The sequence below is a fragment of the Saccopteryx leptura genome, chromosome 3, assembly GCF_036850995.1.
Source record: "Saccopteryx leptura isolate mSacLep1 chromosome 3, mSacLep1_pri_phased_curated, whole genome shotgun sequence".
NCBI lineage: Eukaryota > Metazoa > Chordata > Mammalia > Chiroptera > Emballonuridae > Saccopteryx > Saccopteryx leptura.
Window position 1 is genome coordinate 14,426,402 of NC_089505.1, and position 23,521 is coordinate 14,449,922.

General features: G+C 41.6%; 1 protein-coding gene across 3 annotated transcripts in view; it reads left to right on the forward strand.

Moving 5' to 3' along the window:
- The window catches only part of SYNE1 (spectrin repeat containing nuclear envelope protein 1), a 446,717-nt gene that overhangs the window by 381,156 nt on the left and 42,040 nt on the right, over nucleotides 1-23,521 (forward strand). For 2 of the 3 annotated variants that reach the window (XM_066372972.1, XM_066372973.1), the window contains 4 exons: nucleotides 1,982-2,137; nucleotides 7,689-7,847; nucleotides 9,841-10,007; nucleotides 20,959-21,121. In XM_066372972.1, the coding sequence (XP_066229069.1) occupies nucleotides 1,982-2,137; nucleotides 7,689-7,847; nucleotides 9,841-10,007; nucleotides 20,959-21,121 (645 nt within the window). Of the gene's footprint in view, nucleotides 1-1,981; nucleotides 2,138-7,688; nucleotides 7,848-9,840; nucleotides 10,008-15,288; nucleotides 15,559-20,958; nucleotides 21,122-23,521 lie in introns of those variants that run through there. The other variant, XM_066372974.1, reaches the window with a different exon arrangement.

Below are 23,521 nucleotides of genomic sequence, written 5' to 3' on the forward strand. Positions count from 1 at the left end.
GGCGGCAAGGTTTGAGTATTCACGCCTGTATTGCCAAGGGCGGTGCCCAAACAGCCGTTCTCTACTGAGCAATGTGCAGGTCACGTCAAAACTATCTTTGCAATGATGTGTTCCCTAAATTATGTATGTCCTTGTGTTCCCTGACATTTGCAAATTACTGCACGAGAGTTCATTCTGTTTATAACCCCACACATACTTAAACAATGTACATTTTAATCAGTTCTCTGCTTCCACTCAGAAGGTAAGCATTTAAGAAAGAAGAATTTTAAAAGAAGTCTAGACATCAAAAGAATGTGCAGATAAGAATTTTTCTTGGCTATTAATATTTACGGTTATTTTTTGAAATGTGAAAGAGTCCGGATTTAGGAAAAATGAAAGACACTATGCTTTATTTTGTGGATGATACCTGAACTGTTATCCTGAGGTGTAAATTCAGGAGTATGCAAAGCTTAAGAAGAAGAGTTTGTCTTAAACCTGTGATTGTAAATTCAGGACAAGCAATTAAAGAAAACTTCCAGTGAGCAGGAAGGGGTGTTCCTTCTGCTCCTCCATTGTGCCGGTGGCTGTCCCAGGGTTACCTCGGGTGGCCTGTGCACGAGCTCATGGCAACAGTGTTTCCTTCCCCATTTACAGATGAGACAACTGAAACGTCTAGAAGTCTAATAACTTTCCAGAGTTAATAGATATCAAGGTTGCCTGGATCCAAAGGCTTTATTTTATTTTATTTTTCCACATGGATTCATCTAAGGGAGTCTGTGAGGCTGAAAGAGCTGGTTTCTGGTGGTGGCGTTGTTACTTTTTAATTCACACACCAAATCTGATGTTCGAGTTGGGGGTTAGAAACTGTAATAAAAAGAAGAGCACCTGTACATTGATATACAGTTTGTGGATATAAAGAGAACTGCTACGTATTTAATATACCTGGATGGTGTGGTCTCTCAGCCAAGTACTGTTACCATGGGACCTCACCTCCCAAAATACACAGCACCACGTCCCAACATGCCCTGCTGTTAAGTTTGGAGATTAAAAGGAGGCATTTTGGTTCAGCTCTCTGCTACTCTTCCCCTAAACCACCCTTAGCAGCAAAACAAAGCCATTACCTGGAAAATTCAGGCTGAAGCCTCGTTTGCCCAAATTGCCTAGGAAGCAAGCCTCTGACGGTGCCTTTAATTGCCTTTGGAAACTTGTCTCCTGTGTGAAGAGACAAAAAGACATCATGGAAAAGCCATGTGAAATATTCTGATTATGTACAAAATTAGCTGGAACCTAAAATCATCAAGAGCTGGCAAAAAGCATGAGTTATACAAATTGCAGCATCTCTTCAAACAGTGCAAAAACTGATGTCAACTTACTCAAATACTGTTTTATGGATTTTTTTCTTAACTCATTCCCCTCAAAATCAGGAGACATATTTTTAGACAAGTTACTTAAAGAAATCTCTAATCTTATAGAAAATGCATTCAGTCCATTATTTTAAATTGAGTAAAAACAGCAAGAGATCTTCCCAGCTATGATATTGTAAGTCTGTAGCAGGGAATGTAGTAATTCAAAGAGTTTGAAAATGAAAGTCCAATATAGGAGTTTTAAGGTTTTTAAAAAAAAAAAAAATTTTTATTAACCGTATCAGTAACTCAGAAAATAAAAGGAATGGGCTAGGAATTGATAAAGTCAGTTTAAAGGTAAAAAAGATCAATGAGGTGATACAACTTCAACTTAGAAAAGACAGTCAAAGCTGATTGATAAAATGGTAAGTAGATGGTAGGAAGTTCCTATAAGCAACCAGATATTTTATCAGAACTTGGCAAATTATCAAGTTGTGTAGGAAGAAAATCACTAGATACCAAATTAGATGTTCAAACTCAGTGGGAGGGAGAGGTAATTGTATCAAAAAGGGAGTCTGAATACACTTCAGAAATTGTTGAGGATGGATGCATGTGGGTATTCAAGTTTGCTTGTTTTTATTTGTTTGTTTTTAATTTAGGAATTGGAAAATGCAGCAGGGAGCTGGAAAGATGACGTGGCCCAGCTGACGTTACTGAAGGACACCCTGTGCGCCTATATCAGTGCCGATGACATCTGCATCCTGAACGAACGTCTGGAGCTCTTGCAACGGCAGTGGGAGGAGCTCTGTCACCAGGTGAGGCGGCTCCGAGACCCGCACCGGGTCCGTCTGCTCAGGGAGGCGGAACACGGAGGGGGGCGTCCGCTCAGGGAGGCGAAACACGGGGGTGTCCGCTCAGGGAGGCGAAACACGGGGGCGTCCGCTCAGGGAGGCGGAACACGGGGAAGTGGTCTGGAGTGTCGGATGGCGTGGCCCACAGCGGGACCCATCTCATAGCTTACAGTATGCACGGAAGGAAACTGGTTATTACGAAAGTATTTCCAGTGAACTTTGGGCGATGGATCCACGACGCAGGGGGCAGGTGATGTTTTGTTGAGTTGTACACCTGAAACCTGGGTGGCTTTGTGAACCAGTGCCACCTCAATAAATTCAATGTAAGGAAACCAATATTTAAGATTAAGACAATCATATCTTACTAGTGTTGTACGTGAGATGCATTCAAACTGGATTTCTCTCTCTCTTTCACTGGCTGGCATAATATTTTAAAGAGGAAACACAGTTTTGCAGTTCATAGATGCGGTTTTTCTAGGTAGATATTGGTGGTCTATGTCTTACTTTAAACATGTGAAGACCATTGTTTTATGTGCAATATTTGATAATATTGTGGTGCTGGTTCCGTACATGGCACACTTATTGTTACTATTGATTTATCATGGTGGTTTTTAATAATTCATGGTTTGTGGCATTTTTAGTCATACTTCCTTTATTTTTGAGTAACTTCTATTTGTGCAATCAATACCTTGAAAGGGATCTCAGATTGGGTTTGGATTTGGCAATGAAGGGAAAATACTGTTGAAAAGCAATGGGAAGACATACAAGGAAAAGGAATAGCACTGAATGAGGACAAGTGAAGAAGAGACCGTGACCGAGGGTCTAAGACTCGACCCTCTGGCAAGCAGGGACCACATCTGTCTTGTTCCTTCCTGGACCTGGTCACCTTGTCTGGCACACTGGCACATAATAGGCTATGATGAACATTGTTCAGTGAATCAGTCACATTCATCATTGTGAGTTTCTCAAGCTATAGTAGATGTCACTTTCATCGAGTCTACAAGTGAGCTGAAACTAAGATCAGTTCAGAAGAGTCTATCCAATGAAGAAAAATGGATATAAACAAGTTTAGACAAGATATAAAGATGTAAACAAACGGGCAGTGTGGATTGCAGAGAGCGAAAAAAAATGCTTGTTTCAGGAGATAAATCTCGAACGGAGATGGGGAGTAGAAGGGACGCATTGGCGTCGACGGTGTAAGCAGATATGTTGGGCAAAGTCACAGCTTGAAAAACCACAGGAGTGGAGCAGGGGACCTGCCTGGGGAGATGAGGAAGGGACATTTGAGAAGGAGCCTCTCTGTGCCTCCCTTGCAGGCCAACCATACTACACCAGAGATCTCCTACTTCCCTCCTCCCCCTTCCTCCAGCGTTAGTGGTTCTTCTCTGCACACTTCAGGAAACACTAAACATAGCTCAAGAGGCTTATAGCCTCTTGATTCATTTAACATCAACAGAAAATGTGTTGGTAGGTAAATTTCTCTCTGTATGTTTAGATTAAATCCCAGATACTTCTCAGGCCATGAACAAAAGGAAAATTCTGGAGCACACTTAGTATATATGTGAAAAGTTGCTTACAAATAGATACTATACTTCTAAAAAGCAGAAATGTACAAGATGATTTTCATAAACATGCTAAAGATTTTGAATTCAAAATTAATTGGCTACTTTTCACAGAGCTCCATAGTCCCAGGAAAGACAATGAGAAATTTAGATGGAGTGTGATAATGTCAATCATAGTATTTTATTCTTGTCTGAATTCTTCAATCCAAAAGCAATACATTACCATCCAGTAAATTACATGATATTTCAGTGTAAAGATTTATTATGGCATAATACATAAACAAAAGGTAATTTGGTGGGTACGAATAATGAAAAATAATCACAGCAATGTTTAGTTACTCTTATGAGTCTTTTTTTTTCCCCCTTGAAATTCAGAAAAGTCTTGCACTACTTGCTGACTCAATACTTTTTAGCATATTTTGTGAAATGATTTGGCCCAGATCCATTTCTCTGGCTAATTGATGTCTATAAAGTTTTCAGAGTGATAACACCGGAGAGAGAGTCCTCTGCACTCCCCTTTCCCTTTTGGTCTGTTCCCTCACAGATCAGTGCGTTAATTGTCTTCTTCTTCTTCTTCTTCTTCTTTTTAATATTTATGACTTGATTTCAAGACTCTGAAGTTCTTGAGGATAAAGACTATTTCTTTTTATTTCCAGTGCCTAGAACAGCTAAGAGTTCCTATGCTAATAATTTAGACAAGACTTTTGAACGTTTTATCTTATGTCTTTCCACTTATGTTCCTCTACATATAAAAATACGACAAGTTTTCTGACTATTTTGGAAGTTGAGAAGATTATGATTATGATTTTGCTTTAGGAACACAGGCACTGTGGAAAAATGCCATGAGGTACAAAAGGTACAAATTTCCAGTTATAAAATGAGTAAGTTCCAGGGACCCAAGGTAGAGTGGCGAGTGACTATAACATAGTTGGAAGTTGCCTAGACAGTAGATCTCAAATGTTCTCACCATGTTCACACACACAGAAAGGTAATTATGTGAGGTGATGGGTGTGCAAACTAATCTGTGGTAATCATTTCTCCCTACAGACATGGATCAAAAACTCACAATCTACACTGTTAACTTGCACATTGGTATATGTCAATTAGATTGAAATAAAGCAGGAAAAAGGAAATGGTAAAAAAATTTGTTATAAAATTTCTCACCTGACTTACACAGGTTGAGGAAAAAGGAGGTTTACAGTTGTATTATTATTTATTCGTTATTGTGTTAGTTTCCATATGAACAACTGTAAACCTACTTTTGCCCCACCCTGTGTATAGACAAGAGTCTGCCTGGAAATACATTTTGAAAGCTGCTATTAATCAGATAATATGCTGTGAAGAGATTAATACCTTGTACCTGTGAGTGCACTAAGACTTAAGTAAAAAAAAAAGGAAACAAGATGATATATAGTGTTTCCAGAACTTTCTCTGTCGAGTTAAAGCATGAAGCTAAAGTGTACTTACCTCACAGTACTTCAATCTAAAATTATTATTTAATTCAGTGAGAATTTGGTCATGAGTCAGGCCAAAGGTGCCAGGATCTAACTGTGAGGAGGAATATAATTTAGTTCCTAGCTCTTGAGTTAGTGTTTCTAGAGAAAGTCTATCAGGTATGAAGACACAAAGGAGATGAGCTTGTGCCGATGTCTCATTTTTAAAGTTACAAACATGAGTCGAACATGACGCTGTTCCTCTGTAAAAAGCGAGTGGTCTTTTCACACTCCAGTGGAAGCTGTTGAGAAGGCCGGGGGGAATGGGACTCAGGTGACAAAGATGAGCAGTAAGTAGACATGGCAGAGAAGAGTGAAGACGTCGACAAGGTAGCCTGTTTCCAAGTCAACTCCCCAAATGGCCGCCGTGCCTGTGTGCAGCCAGAGCCCACGGGAACTTTCTTTCATCCCTGTTTTGGTTTGTAGATCTGTGTGAAATTCTAGTTGAGGGATAAATATACCATCATTGTAATTGCTCCTTGTTTTTCAAATTGTGCTAAAAATAATCGGAGTAGAAAAGGATGTATTTCCTGTTCAGCTGCCTCACTCTGGGGGTTTTAGCCGGTACTTGTCAGCTGTTGGCAACGCGTGTGTTTATACCCTTGGGAAAATGTAACTCAGTGCTAAGCTGATAAATTGGAGGGTTTTACCTGAACCCGAAGAAAGAGATGTTAGCTTTCTCTTATCATGCAGCCTACATACTAGTTTTACAAACCAAGAAGAAAATGCTGTCCTCACTAGGAATTGTCTTGGGGAAAACGTTGGGCGTCAGTTTGCAGCCAGTGCCTCCCTCTCTCTCCTTCAGCTCTTGCTCTACCTATGCCAACAGAAGCGACGCTTTCAGTGTTGGTGAACACTAGAGATACAGCTTCAAGCTGCTGAGTGGAGATATTGAATACATGAATGTCAAGGAGACGAAAAGTGGAGAACTGACATGATGCCTCGTGCAGTAGTAGTAGTATATTAATGACCAGCTTTTGGTAAATCTTTAGTATAAACTGGTCACTTTCCTAAATTATGTTATTGTTTATATTCCATTATGAGCCTGCTGTATTCTAGTACATAAGAAAAAGCTTGGTACGTAGTAGATACTTGCAAACAGTAAACATTTGTATTGAGTTTATTGGGGTGACATGTGTTAATAAGATTATGTAGGTTTCAGGGATACAGGTCTATAACACGTCATCTCCATATTGTACTATGTGTTCACCACCTCAGGCCGATCCTCTTCCATCACCATTTATCCCATCTTGACTCTCTCCTCCCTCCCCTCCCCCTGCTTCCCTCTGATAATCACCGTGCTTATAGACAGTTAACATCTGTTGAATGAATTTGGAACCAATGAAAGATTTAATTTGCAAATGAAGAAAGAAAGGTTTAGAGAACATGACTGTTTTGAATTTCAGCTGACCTCAGAAATTTGGTCATGATGTTATATGACAACCTGTATCAAAGACTCAAGCTTTGCTGGTCCCGCCTCGTACTGGCTATAAACAAATGCCTCGAGTGTCAACCTCTCTCCTAGTCTCTTGAATGAGGACAGTAATGCCTTCCTCTCAAAGAAATAGATAATAGTTTTCTATTATGTGGTCATCTTCCCCACAGATATTGTTGAGTAAAGCCCTAGGATTCACTCTCGTCCATGGCCAAGATTTGGGGGGAGAGGAAGGGAGCAGCCACATATAGCAAGATTTGTTCATCTTTAGTCTCAAGGGCAGGACTTTCTACTGTTTTCTCGGAAAATGGTTATTTTGAGAAGTTCCAATTAGGAAAATGTAAATGTTCCAATTAGTTTCAGTTTGGACATCAGTGAACCCAAACTATCAGCCACACTGCTGACTCTGATGCTTTATGAATGAAAATGTGCTATTTACCAGAAAATTCAAAATCTCAGGGTTCCAGCATACCGTACATTCTGTGCCAGAATTCTGGAGGAGGGGGTCCGAGAGGAGGGAGCAGACTCTTCAGCGCTGTCTTGAAACAGCTTAACAGAGGTGGACAGAACTTGTCACCCAGTGTTCTCATAGCCTTCTGCGTTCCTACTGGTATCCACCCCAGGTGAATTCACTGCCCTTTGGCTGTTCTGAATTGTTCTGCCTCAAGGAAAACTTGAATGATTTTTAGTAAAAGTACACCGATCCTGTACTGTGTCTACACCAACCGCAGCAGCTGTGGTGTGGAGCTGGCTGGTCAGCATCCATAACAAGTGCAGGTGCATGCAGCTCCTCAGCAGGACAGTGCAGGGCTCACCGTCTCCCACTTGCATTGCCCAGCAGGTCACGTGATGGAACCGGGTTAATTAATGAGGGGTGTCCCTGGGCTGGCACAGGCAACCATGCCTAAGGAGATGCTCTGTTGTTCATATCAGCCCACCCAGCAGAGTGTATTGGCAATTTCCCTCGGACTGTGAGTTTCACTCCCAAGCTCCTTTTACATTTTCTCTCCTTGTCAACTTCTCAGCTCTCCCTGAGGCGGCAGCAGGTGAGCGAGAGACTGAATGAATGGGCAGTCTTCAGTGAAAAGAACAAGGAGCTTTGCGAGTGGCTGACACAGATGGAAAGCAAAGTCTCCCAAAACGGAGACATCCTCATTGAAGAGATGATAGAGAAACTCAAGAAGGTATGGGACACCTGGCTGTCTGTGTGTTTATCCTTCCTAGTGCTTTGTGTGAATGGATGCAGAAGATGGCTGTGCTCATAATTACTTTCCCATCAAGGACACTCTATCGCGCCTTGGCTGGTTGGCTCAGAGATAGAGCGTATGCCCAACATGTGGAAGTCCTGGGTGCGATTCCCAGCCAGGGCACACAGAAGAAGCACCCATCTGCTTCTCCACCCTTCCCCCTCTCCTTCCTCTCTATCTCTGTCTTCCCCTCCCACAGCCAAGGCTCCACTGGAGCAAAGATGGCCCAGGCTCTGAGGATGGCTCTGTGGCCTCTGCCTCGGGCACTAGAATGGCTCTGGTTGCAACAGAGCAATGTCCTAGATGGGCAGAGCCTCACCCCCTGGTGAGCATGCTGGGTGGATCCTGGTCAGGAGCATGTGAGAGTCTGTCTGACTGCCTCCCTGCTTCTGACTTCCAAAAAATACAAAAAAAAAAAAAAAAAAAGGCACTCTATCATAAACGGCTTTTCTCTTTATAATATAAAATAAATTTGCACAGAAAGGCCTCCTTTATTTTAAAAATACAGAGAATATTTTCTTCTTTGTTTTTGTTTGTCTTCTTTGTTTGAATTTTAAATTTTATTTTTCAATTACCATATATACTCAATATTATTATGTTTGGGTTACAGGCATACAGCACACTGGTTAGACGATCATATACTTTCAAAGTGGTCCCTGGGATATTTCAGGTTCCCACTGGGCACCGTACATAGTACAGTATCACTGACGGTATTTTCTGTGCCTTACCTCATGCCAGTGAGCACTGCTGACTCCCTGAGCTTCCGCCCAGCCCCGAGGCCCCCGGCCCTCTGGCCACGATCCGTCTGTTCTCTGCATACGCGTCTCTTTCCGTTTTGTCTGTTCGTTTAGTTTGCTCCTTAGACTCCTCATTAAGTGAAATCGCATCGTTTTTGTCTTTCTACGGAGAATATTTTCCATTTGTTAATAAACCGATTATTGGCTGATAACGTTCAATATTTTGGAGTTTCAGTGACCTGTTCGGTGGGCCTCATTTATGTGTAGGAGCTAACATCACATGAGAACAACTGAAAGAAAAAAATTTTAGAATCAGCTAAATTGACATTCTCTTTATAAAACATGATTTGTAGGTAGTCGCAGGAATGAGGACTTTTCTCAAATGCTGGTTTACTATTATTTTCAAGTTATAGATGATTATTAAAGTATTTTATGTAGTCCTATGGATTCAGAACAATTTTTATGTCTACACAGAGCTGATTCCCTTTACTAGCATTTAAAAATGTTTTTGGACATTTTAGCGGTATTTCCACATTGTTTTGAATGATCGTCTTATTTTAGTTGATGTTTCTCATTAGCACGTATCACCATCTAATGTACAGTGTTTCTCCCATTTTCTTGTTCATTATCAGTCTAACAGTGGCAGCCCCACTAGACTGTCAGCTTCCCTGGCACAGGGACTTTGTTTTGTTCACTCCTCTGTTTCCTTTATTCAGAATAATATGTCAGTTGCAAACACACACACACACACACACACACACACACACACACACACACACACATCTTATAAGCTATTTGTATGAGGACTGTTTCTAAATATAACATCAGGTCAGTCATTACAGCAATACGGTATAATATCCCAGCATTAAAATTCTTCTGGTTTTGTCTTTTGTGTTTATGTATATACGTTTGTTCTTTTTTTTTTCATGCCCACTTTGTATAAGTAGAAGGCACCGCCCCTTCCCTTTAAGAATATAAAAATATATAAAAATTCAATCTGCACTCTGCAGACAATCTGAGAATACGAGGTCCCACTCAGTCTTGTGCACAGGGACAGATAGTCACCCGGTGCTCCTCGTGTCCAAACTACTCCCAGTCAGAGGAAAACTGTAATGATCATGTTTCTAGGAGAGCCGGGCTGCCTGGAGCAAGAATCTGCTTTTTAACCTCTGGGATTGCTATTTATAACGCAGGATTATCAGGAGGAAATTGCTATTGCCGAAGAGAACAAAATTCAGCTCCAGCAAATGGGAAAACGACTGTGTAGAGCCAGCCATGAGAGCAAAGCCTCCGAGATCGAGTACAAGCTGGGAAAGGTCAATGACCGGTGGCAGCACCTCCTGGACCTCAAGGCCGCCAGGTAAAAAAGGGCCCGAGTCAACAGGACACGTGGGGGGCACCGCCCTGAAGCATTCGGTCCGCTCTTCATTTCGGTTCAAGATAAGCCACTAAGTCTCTCCGTGTCCTTTATCCCACCGTGTTAGTTCATGCTTTTCTCATAAATGTCACTTTCATTAACTTTACAATTCTCCTTATTTCATAAGTGTAGTGGTGTTTGCATTGATCTTAAAGAGAGCAAGTCATATCCAATCAAAATCCATTCCCAGGAAAGAAAATTCTTTATTTCAGGCCTTCACGGGAATTCAGCTGCCTCTAAGGTAGCGAATAAAAAAATATTCTCACATTCCTACTATATTTCTGGTTAGCAAGGAATGTATCTAGTCATTGCCATTCTGCTTAGGTGTAAAAATAATCTACCGTTTTATCGTAATTTTGTGCTTAGCCTAAATGGCAACTGTAAGTTCCTGCCTCCTACGTGAGAGAATAAATGTGCCATTCAGTTTCAGTTGCAGAAGGGCAGGGTGAGTAAAAACGATAAAAGGCAAAATCAAAGTATATAAGGGTTTTTACTAGCACGTGAAAGTCTGATATGATTGAATGCAGTACTATGTCATTTGATATAAAAAGAGGGGACGATTAAGTAGATGCTTTATTTTAGACAAACTTTGCCTTGTGTTGGAATATCGGTTCCATAACCGCAGGGATCTTGGTCCATCAGTCCACTGCATGTCCCAAGCAGCAGGGACAGTGCCTGGGCAGACTTGGGGCTCACTATATATTTGAATGGATAAATGAATGGTTGAATATTTGGATGGATATTCTTCTTTATGGCAGTTAGGAGACTTGAAATGTAACAAATGCTTCTGATTGACAGCCGTTTTGGAGCTAATCCCTAATATGCATTTTTAAAACTATTTAATCAAAAGTGTATATATATATATATATATATATATATATATATATATATATATATATATATATATATTTTTTTACATTCAGTATTATTCTGTATTTGTCTGAGGTGTACAGCATAGTGTTGTGACAATCATATACTTTACAAAGGGTTCCTTGTGATAGGTCGAATACCCACCTGGCACCATGGTTATTACACTGTTACTGACTCTATTCCCTGTGCTGTACTTCACCTCCCCGGGACTATTCTGTAACTGCCGATCCCGTTACCTTCGTCACCCGAGTCCCTTGCTTTCACCGTGCTGCATAAGGCGGACAAGAACTAGTGCCTTTGAATACCGTGTGCCCACACCAACTGTGCGTGGGCGTGGAGGTTCTGTTCGTTAACTTTTAAAACATTTATTGTAAGGGAGTTATCAAAGAGGCTCAAATTCAAAAAGAAGATGAGATTATAGTCTATTTCATTTTAATAAAAAAAAATGGAATAAATGTTTATCTACTTTCAAAATGTTTAACAGTAGCAGTCATGGCTGCCATCTCTTGGACCCTCAGTTGAGCCAGTGACCATGCTACAGGCTTCATACGCTTCTTCTCTGGTGTTGTTCACACACCCTTTTATGCGAGCGTTATTGTTACACCTCTTTTCCCGAGGCAGAGGCTGAGGCTGAGGTGCGCTCACGGGTCACTTATGTCCCTGCGTGGCAGACCTTGGGCTCCCTGCCTTTACAGCCATTCTCGAAGCACTGCTCTCCTGCAGGCCAAATGTATGGCTTCCTTGATTCTGTTCTAGAAAATGCATCTAAAGGGAAATTAGGTTCCGTTATTTATATATTTCAGCAATCTAATTTTCCTGTCTTTTGTCTGTAAAGTGCTGGCAGTGTAACAGTGATGCAGAAATTTTGAAAATACAAAGACAGAGGCTCTTTCTTCCAGGGGCGCATGGTGGGAATAGGCTATAGACAGGAAAAGACAGCGCGTAAAACAGCAAGCCAGATGCTCTAGTAATGGTGTTATGGAGAGATGGAAGCGTATGGTATAATTAATGCTACTCTGAGTTTTTAGGCTTTAGAGAGGTTTTAGATCTCCATGCTGTAGCAGTTTGGGCTCCTCAGTCACTGATAACAGAATCTTATTTCAGAAGGAGAAATTGGCACCGCTTGTGCTATCAGTACCCTCCTTAGGGAAGCCCCATCTGTGTAATCGTCCCTGGGTTCTTTCGGTTCATTATGACTCAGGGATTGGCTTGCCCTTGCCACGGAATCCAGTCAGACTAGTTAATATTCTTTTTAAAATGTTTAGTGGCTCGATGGAGTAGAATGTGGGGATGTACTCTGTCAAAGATGTTTGAAATTACATTCAATAAAATTTAATCCTAAGCAGCTAGCTTAGCGTCTACCCAACTGTTAGCGAACATTGTATCAGCCAAATTAGGTGCTTTCTCTTCAAACTCATACTTATAACTTTAATATCTGGTTGTTCAAGGGAGAATTTTCTACGTTATTTAATTTTTCCCGAAAACATCCTAGTAAATTTGAATCAGCTCAGTATTTCTAAGGTACACGTTTTTGCACTATGGTCACTAAAATGCTTATATGTTTCTACTTTCGTGGGGCATCATCACACACAGATATAATTCTTGCGAGAGACATTTGTAAATATGCTGTTTATTTCTGACTGCCTCTTTCCAAAATCGAGCAGATGGTGTGTTGACAGTTGACTTGTCCTGGTGTGTTTAATGCTGCGCATGCTTGTAGTTTCCTTGAAGCCTTTCCTAAATGACTCTCCGTGACCTTGGCTTTCACTTCCTGTTTATCGGAGCTTCGCTAGTGCACAGACCGAATGACCATCTCCCCCCATGACCTGCCAGCTGAAGTATTAAGTTTCTATAATCCAGTCTCATTCACCACTCTCCCCTCTCCCAACTTTTTCTCACACTGGCTCATTATAACAGAACAAGCCTGGTTAGCCCTTCTGGTATTTCTATGAGTGTAGGTATTCTTGTGGGAATGGAAAGGCTAATTGGGAAGAGGATCATACTTCCAGGTGAACAGTTTCCCAGCTAACAGAAACATGGCAAAGAGAGAGAGAAAGTGATTTGGGTGGTGGGCACCCAACACCACATACAGATCGTATAGCATAGACACCTCCCCTTGAAACCTATGTAATCTTATTAGCCAATGTCACCCTGATTAATTTAATTTTAAAAATAAAGAAAGAAAAGGTTAAGGAAAAAGAGAGAGTCAGTGTATCTAACTTGAGCACCAGCGTAATCCCAGAACCTAACAGTTCTTTGGACATAGCGGCCAGTCACTCCGGTATTTGTTGAGTTTCTCCAACAGAAGATGCGGGATGAGCAGTTCGGTACATACAGAGCAGAGAGCAGAGCTCGGGCCTGAGTTAGAACGTGTTTCTGCTTCACCTGAACGGCCCTGTCAGGCAAATTACTTATCTCTTCAGTACCTCGGTTACCCCATGTGTAGAAGGTTATCGGGAGGGTTGAGACGGGACCTGTCAATGCCTTAGCTCAGTGAAATGCTCACTAAATGCTGGCCCCCATCCCAGAGGGAGGTTAGAGGCTCTACTTTAGAGGCGGGTACACCACACATGTAGTGCAAGAAAGGCTTCGTGACGTTGTAGCCGCTGGCCTCCGGAAGGGTTTCCATCTAATAGGAGCTCTGCCCACGCTAAAGTAGGAAGAAAACTCCGCTCTTGGATTTTCTGGCTGTTATTACTTCACAGTGGTCAACTCAGAGATGTCTGGCCAAGAGCAAGAACGCAATGACACAGCAAGCATGGAAACAGCACAAAACTAATCCAGAGCCCTGAGTTTAGTCTACCACGTTCTGGCTGTGTGGCCCAGGGCTTACAGCATAACTCCTCTGAGCCACGGATTCCTCATTTCCAGAATGTTCATTAAACTGCCACATAGCCAATGAGACAACCCAAGGCAAGGGGACCATGTGGACTATAAAATGCTATATATGCAATCTTGTTCTTTTACCTAGTCACAGAGTAGTCATAGCTTTAATATACCATGATTTATCCAATATTTTCTCTATTGTTGGACATTGATATTTTACTATTACAGAAATTGTGTTTTTAAAGCCTTGCCTTATTTTATATTTGGTATATTCGATTAAATATATCGTGCTAATGAGAATGAGAATGAAAAAAAAAAATTTAAGCCATGAGCAAAACCAAATAATGTAAAGAAGAATTAAAGGAAATAATAGCAATAAATTTTTTAAAGATCTCAAGTTTTGAAAAATGTTAGTCATAATCAAGAAAAAATCAATTTGCCTCCTGTTACAGATGCCTGACCAATGTAGTCTTTCAACCAAAACTTACGTCTCTATATTCCTGATTGTAAAGTGGCATGTAAGAGGACTGATTATTTACTTTTAAAATCGCACTAGGCTATATTTAAGTAGAAAGGTTTAAAAAATGTTATTTGTAAGTAAGGATTCTGGAATATATTTCTTATGTAAAATAGAAGTTTGCTTCTTTTACAAAGAAAACATGTTTCTCTTTAAAATCAATCAGCTCACACAACCAGAACTGAATGCCTTATTTTATTTACTTATAATTTATTATATAGACCTTTTAAAAAGAACCTAGCAAGTGTTATTTAATTACTTATTTATAATTCGTTTGTGTGTCTGTATATCTTAATCCAACAAAGATTTGAAACCACCGGCATTAGTCACATTGTATTCAATTACCAGTAATTAATAATTTGGAGCTCATTTTCTTTAGAAGCTTAAGTTATGAAATTAATATAGGCTCAGGGCAGAACATTTGGGGCTTTTCAAAATTCACAAAAGAAAAAAGTTACCTGCAATTCCACCAAGCGAATGAACAGATTTATAATTTTTAAACATCTTAAAATGAACGAGTTATTTTTATGCACATGGTATCATTATTTTTTAAAAGAACAAAGTCTTGGACTTGGTGAGTAGAGAATAATATTTATCTTTCACGCTCAAACAGTCTTCTCAAAGGTAAGACCAAGCTCTCGCCCACAGATGTGTTTTTCATGCCACCTTTGCGAACAAACCCTAGAACTACCTACGCCATGAGAAGAGTAAGAGACCGGGCTCCTCTTTGCTCCTGCCGTTGGCGGTCCTCGTAGAGGTTTTGTTTGTTTGCATTGGGATGATTTATCTTTTTAAATCTCCTTTCCAAGTTAACAAATAGCCCACAAGAAAAGTGGCCAGTCCTCCCGGAGCCACGCAGTGTCTGCAGCCGGCCTTATTTTTGCCACTCTTCTTTCTTTAGACCTGCAGCCTCCCCCTCCCGGCAGATTACCCTGAGCCTTTTCCCCTTCTTACCCTCGTGGCCTACATTCCGGGAGCTCAGGCCTGGCACATGTTCATGAATGTAGGTTTTATTTAGAAACATGACCACTTGTCACCGCTCAGTGTCATGTTATCAGGCAGAGACTTACCAACATTTGTCTGGAGTGAGCACTTTCATACTTCCCAACCCAGACCAGGGGAAACTTCCAGCCCCACGCGCGACTTAGCTTTTTGCTCTGCAAACCTAACTTGTGCAAGTGGAAGCTCCATGGTGGTGGCAGAAGATCTGTGTGCTGTGAGGATGGCAGAGGACGGCGGGGTGGACGCAGACCTCCCGGACTGTAACTGCGATGTCACCAGGCAGGCATCTCCTTGAGTTTCTTCCACCGGGCATAGCTTTCGCGTTACGTGGGCTTTATAGGTTAGATGCTGGAGCTCTGCTCCGTAGTTGTGTTTGCCAGTGTTGGGTAGAGAGGATCGGGGCGAAGATATTGTCGGCTGTGGACACTCCTGAGAGTCATTTGTTCGTTTGTTTTCTTGTTCCCCTGCTGGGTACAGAGAGCTGGGTGGGAAGGTTAATGAACTTGGTAATGGCTTGGCATTCCAGTTGTCTCTGGACTGTATGTGTCATAAGAGACGTATGGCTACAGTAGAGAGCCTGAGACACAGGAAGGAAGTTCAGAAAAGGATCCAGTGAAAAGATCCAGTTAGTCCATCATTTGCTATTTAAAGGGTGAAACTGAAGTTCAGCCTTGGCCAGGTCGCAGCATTGTAGCCAAAAGCTCTCTTTATTCAGTACAAATCTACTCATATTTTAAGGGACAGGAGGACTTTGTGTGTGAGGAAAAAGTTGTTTCTGTTTAGGTTTGTCAGTAAGATTTGCTCACTAACTAGTATAAAGATTTTAAAATATGTGCAAAATGTAGAAATGTATGTCTAAATAGTAACTTAGTGCCTTGTGCAAATGTTTATTTCATGATCATGATTTTTTCCAGTTAGAATATCATTGCCCCAATAATTTTCATTTTATTTTTGTAACTATTTTTTTTGTGTGTCATAATATCACCCCCCCCCCCCCAGATAAACATGAATAAGTTTGGTTCTGTTGTGTTGAGAATGTAAATTTTGGTTTTGGTCGATGGTTCCACTAAATTAGTTTGAAGAAAAATAGTGAGATGGATTTATCTATATATTAGATGCATGTGTGTATACATATACATTCACGTGACAGTGTGAAGAATTAAGAAGCCAGACAGCTGGATTTGGTAGTAGACTCCTTCTCCAGCAAGGTCAAGTGCCTGTAAGTCCTGTTGGACTGTGAAAGGAGAATTATAAGCTTCAGGGACTTACAGCTCTAACAGGCTTGTAAACTTACAGTCCTGTGATGTCAGTAAACATCTATTTTGAATTATAATTCTGGATGCTACCAAAGGGAATGTCGCTCAAACTTCTTATAATGATAACTAAATAAAAATATTGTGACAGTTTATCCAAGGATTTTCTTTAAAACAAAAAAGTAATGGGGAAAATATGGAACATTTCTCTTAAAAAAGAATTACCCTTATCTTGCCAATACCAAGCTGAATAAACTGGGGAGATGTGTGGGGCTTGACTCTCCGTTTTCTCTCAGCTCACATCTGCTCCCCTAACACACAGACACAATGTATTTTGCTACTTGTAGTCAAACACACTTTTTAAAAAAAATGAGAAGTGTTCACCTCGTTGACTTTGCTAAGATGTACACATCCATCTGAAAGAGGAACTTGTCCCTAATGGACTATATGAACAAGCGTTTCCATGTCACGATCCCCTTGACATACTGCACACTAACTGCTCTATTGGAGCTCGTTCAATAGTATACAAGATTACTGGTCCTGTAAATGGTTCGGCTAGTGGAGGAGTCCACAGCCGATGGAACAGTGTTTACTCACATCTCTCTTTGTGCCTGGGATCTTTTCATCATTTTTGTCAGCAAATTTTGAACCAAGAAAATGAATTAAATTTAGAATTAAAATATGTTAACTAAGTAAAAGTCTTTTACTTAGAATGGTAATTATTAATGTTTAGCAAGCATTTAAATGGTGCATGATTTTGCGCAAAGCTTAGTGTGGGCAGGGAAAAGGGAAAAACCAACAGTGGAAATTCACAGCTCTGGCTTTCCAAGGAAGTTACCACGGGGAAGAGAAACTTGTGCAAAAATTAATGCCAGGGAGTTAAAATAAGGGTAAGGAGGAAGCAAGCCCTCAGGTGCTCTTCTAACCTCTGGCTCCAAACAGAAAGAACCCTGGTGATATGATGAAGTTATTTTAAAACCTTATTCCAAAGTATAGTCAGCAGTCAGGTCTTACCAAAGCTGTAAACAGGAAGCTGGTCTACTGGGAGAGGTCCCCGACAAGACATTCTCAGAGGAGTAAAACCAGGACCGACATCTCAGTGCATGAGTCAGTCTTCAGTCCTGTTCCAGCGGGCTTATCGATTGTAAATTGTCCTTTCAGTTTGGGCCACTACAGCAGATGACCAGGGCCGTGTTACATCCCAAGGCCATGCTGTGATTGTTGCTGGGATGTGCACCTGGAGCTTGGCAGCCAGTAGCCCTTCTGAGACGGCCATTCACTGACTGACACAGAAGTGAATATTGTCTTATACATGAAAAAGGGGAAATGGAGTGAATGTCGAAGTTCTCGGGATTATTATTCAAAGCCAGTACCTTGAAATGCCCTGGGGACAGGGTGCTATTTATATTTATAAAGCCAATTAGGGGAGTCTTAATTTGAAATGAATTATGCGTAATAATAGACACATTGCAATACATGTTTTCCGTTCCCTAATCAATAAGCTGTATTGTGAAATATAACTACAGTTTTAAACTATGCTTTCTTTTAACACAATATAAGGTAATGTCCCTAAGAATGTCTTTATGAACTGAAATGCTATTCATATATAGGCATTAATATTACTATCATAATTACTCAAATATAGGCAGCATTATTAAGCACTGACAGTAGTGAAAATTCTTTTAAAAGTAATGGTGTGACAAAGGAAAAGTGATTGTGTCGTGACTGGATTTTCATTTGAGAAACATTGATTTATAGTATAAAAGAAGTGGTGATAACAGTTTTATGCAATCAAAAATAATAAAAAATGCTCAAAATGCTTTGGTAACGAGGCATTTTCTTCTCAGCAGTGGCACTTGACCAGAGAAGCCCATCACAGTCGCCTGGGGAGGAGTGGGGAGAGGTGGGGAGTGAGTGGTTGGTGTGTGAGGTCTGAGCACACCCCCACGTGATCCTGTCACCCCTGTGCTATTTGGAAGTCACAGAGTGGAGAAATACCTGATGCCTCTGCATGCAAGCTGTCTGTCTTCGAGAACAGCCTATGGTAGATGACTTTCTTGAAATAAATCACATCCCTAAAATTTTTAAAAGTCATGTTGCTCTTGACTCTTTTTTAAGTAGATACCTCTTTAGTGGAGTCAAGTTGACACCTCCAAGATTTTATAGCTCATCTGCCATTCATTTATATTATGAGCGATGTCAGTAAGGTGACGACATTTCCTGAACCAAAAGGCAGGACTTGTCCAAAAGCAAAACTGAATTTTAAATAAGGCTGGACCAAAAGTCATTGATTCAAATCACTGATCCTTTTCGAGCAATCTGTACCCACTCAGCTATGACAGGCCCTCCCCAGAAATCCAGTCTTGATTTTTGCTGTTGTTTCTTGGTAATTAATAGAGTTGAGAAATTTTATGTGTCCTCCCCAAACTTCTGCTCACCCCTTGCTCTCACCTGGAGTACACCTTTATAAACTAATTTATCCGTCCCCGCCTTGTGCCTTCCACCTGTCTCCTCTGCATCTCCGCTCCCCTGGCTGTACTCGTCTGCTATCTCTCCCCCCTTGTTCTCCTGCCTTGGCTGTCTTCTTCACGAACCTTGATTCTCTGCCTAAAGAACATTTTAAAGCTATTCCAAATAGCAAACTGCACTAAAACAACAACAAAACATCAATTATTTTCTAGTAGCCAGATCATTCTACAAGTGCCATACCATATTTACTCACCTTTACTGCCTACTTTTTTTTTGTTTGTTTGTTTTTTGTTTTTTTTTTTAGACAGAGAGAGAGTCAGAGAGAGGGATAGACAGACAGGAATGGAGAGAGATGAGAAACATCAATCATCAGTTTTTCGTTGCAACATCTTAGTTGTTCATTGATTGCTTTCTCATATGTGCCTTGACTGCGGGCCTTCAGCAGACTGAGTAGCCCCTTGCTTGAGCCAGCGACCTTGGGTCCAAGCTGGTGAGCCTTGCTCAAACCAGATGAGCTGGCACTCAAGCTGGCAACCTCGGGGTCTCGAACCTGTGTCTCTGCATCCCAGTCCAATGCTCTATCCACTGCGCCTCCTCCTGGTCAGACCCTACTTTCTTAAAATTATTAACAATGCTCCCTAACCATTAGTGTATGTCATAACCCAAATGCAGTCTGTTTCCCTTGATGAACTACTCACTTAGGGTCAGCAGAGTCCTTCTAATTGTCAGGTCATAGGTCCTCTTTGTAGAGCTTGTCATACTATCCTGCTCTGCATTCGACCCAGTAGACCAGTGGTCCCCAACTTTTGTATGGAGCCCTTGTCAAAAATGCAAGTTCCTCAGCCACCAGAACAGAGTTTCTGACTTAGTAGCGCTGGGCTGGGATCTAAGGAATCAGTATTTAATTGAGGCAACCCAGCCGAATCTAATATTAAAGCCATTCTGATAATACTTTGACCACGCCCTTTCATAGGGCTTCACCTCTATGCCAACAGTACTAAACAGACACATTCAACTTCATCCTCCTGCTGGGAACTGAGAACCACATTTCCATCCATGTCTATCCACCTGACCCTCAGATTTGTATCCCAAACTTCGTGCAACACTCATCCCAAGAACTCTCTCCTTATCCTGTAGTCTCTGAGCTATCAGCCTCCTCTAGTCACCCAACTGCAAAACACCGTTTTTAACTTCTTCTGCCTGACATCCTGACAACTCATGAAGCGAGCAGTCCTGTCCTCTCCTCTGTTCTCACTGTTTCTCAAGCAGAGGCTCTGCCGGCAGCTGTTTGGACTCTTCTGTTCACTTCCTGAAGGGGTTCTCACAATAACCTCGCTTCAAACTTACATACTCAAAATCAGAACTGATCTTATCGTTTATTTTGCTAACAAATCTCGGCAGAGTTCCTATTCACCATGAAGACGGCATAAAACCCAGGACTGTGTCACTGCAGGGCCTTTACCCTCTGGCTCCACTCCCCCCATCAGCCCCCGTCTTCTGTCCTGTCTACCCCCTTCTCTTCTCGGCATCGCCACCGTGCCTTCACAGTCTGCACTCTCTCTCCCAGGTGTTCTTCCTCGGAGTGTAAGTCAGTATATTGTTCATGGAAATAACAACTTTTGTGACAACAGTGAGGTTCCCTATCCTGGTTATATTACTGCAGCTCTATTGAGGATAATCATAGCTGATCGTTACTGATTATTCCACACATACTCTCCAATATCAGCCTCATTTAAATCTCACAGGTACCCTTACTTTATCTTCATTTTACAGATGAGGAAACGGTGACACAGGAAGGTAGGCAACTGCCCAGAGTCGCACAGCCAGTCAGTGGCTGAGCCAGCATGGACTTCAGCTTTGAGCAGTTAGGCTTTAGACCTTGTGCTCCCTTCTGCTGGGGAGGGAAACCCGAGTGGGGCCGGTCACTGAGGGGGTGTCTCTGCTTCTCCGCCCACAGGTTAAAGAAGCTGACGGAGACCCTGGTGGCCATCCAGCAGCTGGACAAGAACATGAGCAGCCTGAGGGCGTGGCTGGCTCACATTGAGGCTGAGCTGGCCAAGCCCATCGTCTACGAGTCCTGTAACTCGGAGGAGATACAGAGGAAGCTTAACGAGCAGCAGGTGAGTTTAACGCAGTTGAAGGAAATGAACAGTCTTTTGATTATCTTGTCCTCCTGGCCAAGACAGAGGGGCAGGCGTGCAAGGTGACTCAGGATGGAAAAGCAGGAGGAAGCGAGGCAGGTTCAGTGAGAAAGAGGGGGGCCCTGGCCAGGCGAGCATTTGGGGCAGAGAAGTTCCACGTCACCACAGAGCTAACTCTTAAGAAGATATGCCATCAGAGGGTCAGTGTCGTTGGTCCACCAAGAAGTCGTTTTAAGATGATAGGTTTTGCTGCAATGATATATCTAAAATAAGGCTGACAGTTTTGTTTACTTCTTTGTGGGTCATGAGCCCTCTGCCATAAACTTAGAAAGGAGACAGATAGTAGTGTTTGGAGAGAAAGAGCAGTGCACATTTAGAGTTTTAGAGTCTAAAATAAGCCTGACCTGTGGTGGCGCAGTGGATAACGCGTCGACCTGGAAATGCTGAGGTCGCTGGTTCGAAACCCTGGGCTTGCCTGGTCAAGGCACATATGGGAGTTGATGCTTCCAGCTCCTCCCCCCTTCTCTCTCTCTGTCTCTCTCTCTCTCTCCCTCTCTCTCTCTTCTCTAAAAATGAATAAAATAAGCTGGTCTCTCAGGGAGGATTGAACGACCTGTGGACCACACACGGTAATGTCACCTTCATGTGTGTACCAAAGACAGCACGTCACACTGGCGTACATGACTCAGCCCAACAAAGCAAAAGAGGGTGGCCTTGGAAAGCGCTTCCAGAGGGATTTTCGCTCCCCACTCCCCGAGCACAGCAGGCTGCAGTTGTCACAGTGAGCACCGTCAGTCCCTGAAGGAGTAGTGCTACCCGGGCCTTTAGATCGTCCTGACAATTCCATCTGGCCTCTGGTTATTCTTATTAGTGTGTAGGCCACAATAGCCAAGTTGCTTAACTTAAAACAATGTTTAAAATATTTAAACACACTCATTTCTTCAATCTTATAAAAAGAGTTTTATATTTACTTTATTTTACAAACTATTTAAACCAATGAGAATACGTATTAAAAGATGTAGTTTTTTTAGACATCAGGTTTTCTTTGATATTTTAAGTTGCGTTTCTCTTAGAAACAATTGTTAGCAGAATGTTTATTCAATTTTTGTAAGATGAAATCCTCCAATGGACTTTGCTGTTTGAAATTCTGATGATTACTTTTTTTGAGGGGGGGGGGCGTTATGGTTGGCCTTTAACAACCCAAATTTGCTGGAGAACATGGTAATGATGAGAAAGTGAAAATTTAATGACGAGTATTATAATTTAGCTAATGTAAGAAAATCAAAACTATCTAATTAAATACAGCCAATTGATCATATACATTTATAGTCTCACCCACTACTGAAACCCCAAAATAATATAGTGAAGGGGGTGGGCGAAGGTCAGAACCCACACTGGCCAAGAGAACAGAAGAGGTGACAGAGGTGACAGACATCCAAGAGGATTTTGGAAGATAGCGAACAGATGAATAGCGATGGTGTTAGCAGACAGAGGAAGGAGAAAGATGATTCGTGCCACATAGTTCCAAAAAGGCTCAAGAAGGGGAGATATTAAGTCCATAGGGCTTTAAAATGAAAGATTGCCTCAAAAGCTGAATGAGCGATTAGACTTCAGCTCTCCCCCCTGGCCCAGCTAGTCAGACTGTGCCGTTCCATTTTCTGCAGTAGAAGACGCAAAGGTTAGTCTCTAGAGAAGGCAAACCAGGGGGACTTTGGACTTGGGGATACAGCACACCATCGAGGCCGGAGCCACTGTATATTAGATAGATCACGTGAAAGGCTCTGTACCAAACAGTGTGACCTCCCCACTGTGCCAGGTTCCACATGTTACTGGCAAGGTTCATACCGCAGCCAGGATTTATGCAAGAGCTTCAAAGTCCAATTCAGTTATTCTTTAAAAGTCTGCATAAGAAGTATAAGTAGAACAGAGAGGAGGAAATAACCACAGTAGTAATATATATATATATTAAAAGTTTTCAAACTTGAAAACATGCACTTGCACAGCACAAACCCTATAAGAGTCCAGGAAAATTAAAAACAAAGCAAACCCATTTTAAAATTTCAGATAAAGAAAAGATCTTTAAGGTTTCCAAGGTGAAAAAGTCTGATTTTTCCAAAAACAGTGCGGGAAGCCAGAGGACATTGGCACAAGGCTTTCAAAAAGTTAAGAAAACTATCTCTAATGTAGAATATTATATCTGCCACTTAGTGTGTAAAATAGTTACCTCCTAGGAGCACATTCCCAAGCAGCTGATGAAAAATGTGCTGCCTTTGCTACAATAAGAGGGGAGAAAGGAGCCTAACCCAAGAGAAAGAGAAGGAAGTGCTGGGGTTGATGGTGAAGACACGTCCCAAAGGCCAGTGAGACGGCAGCCCAGAG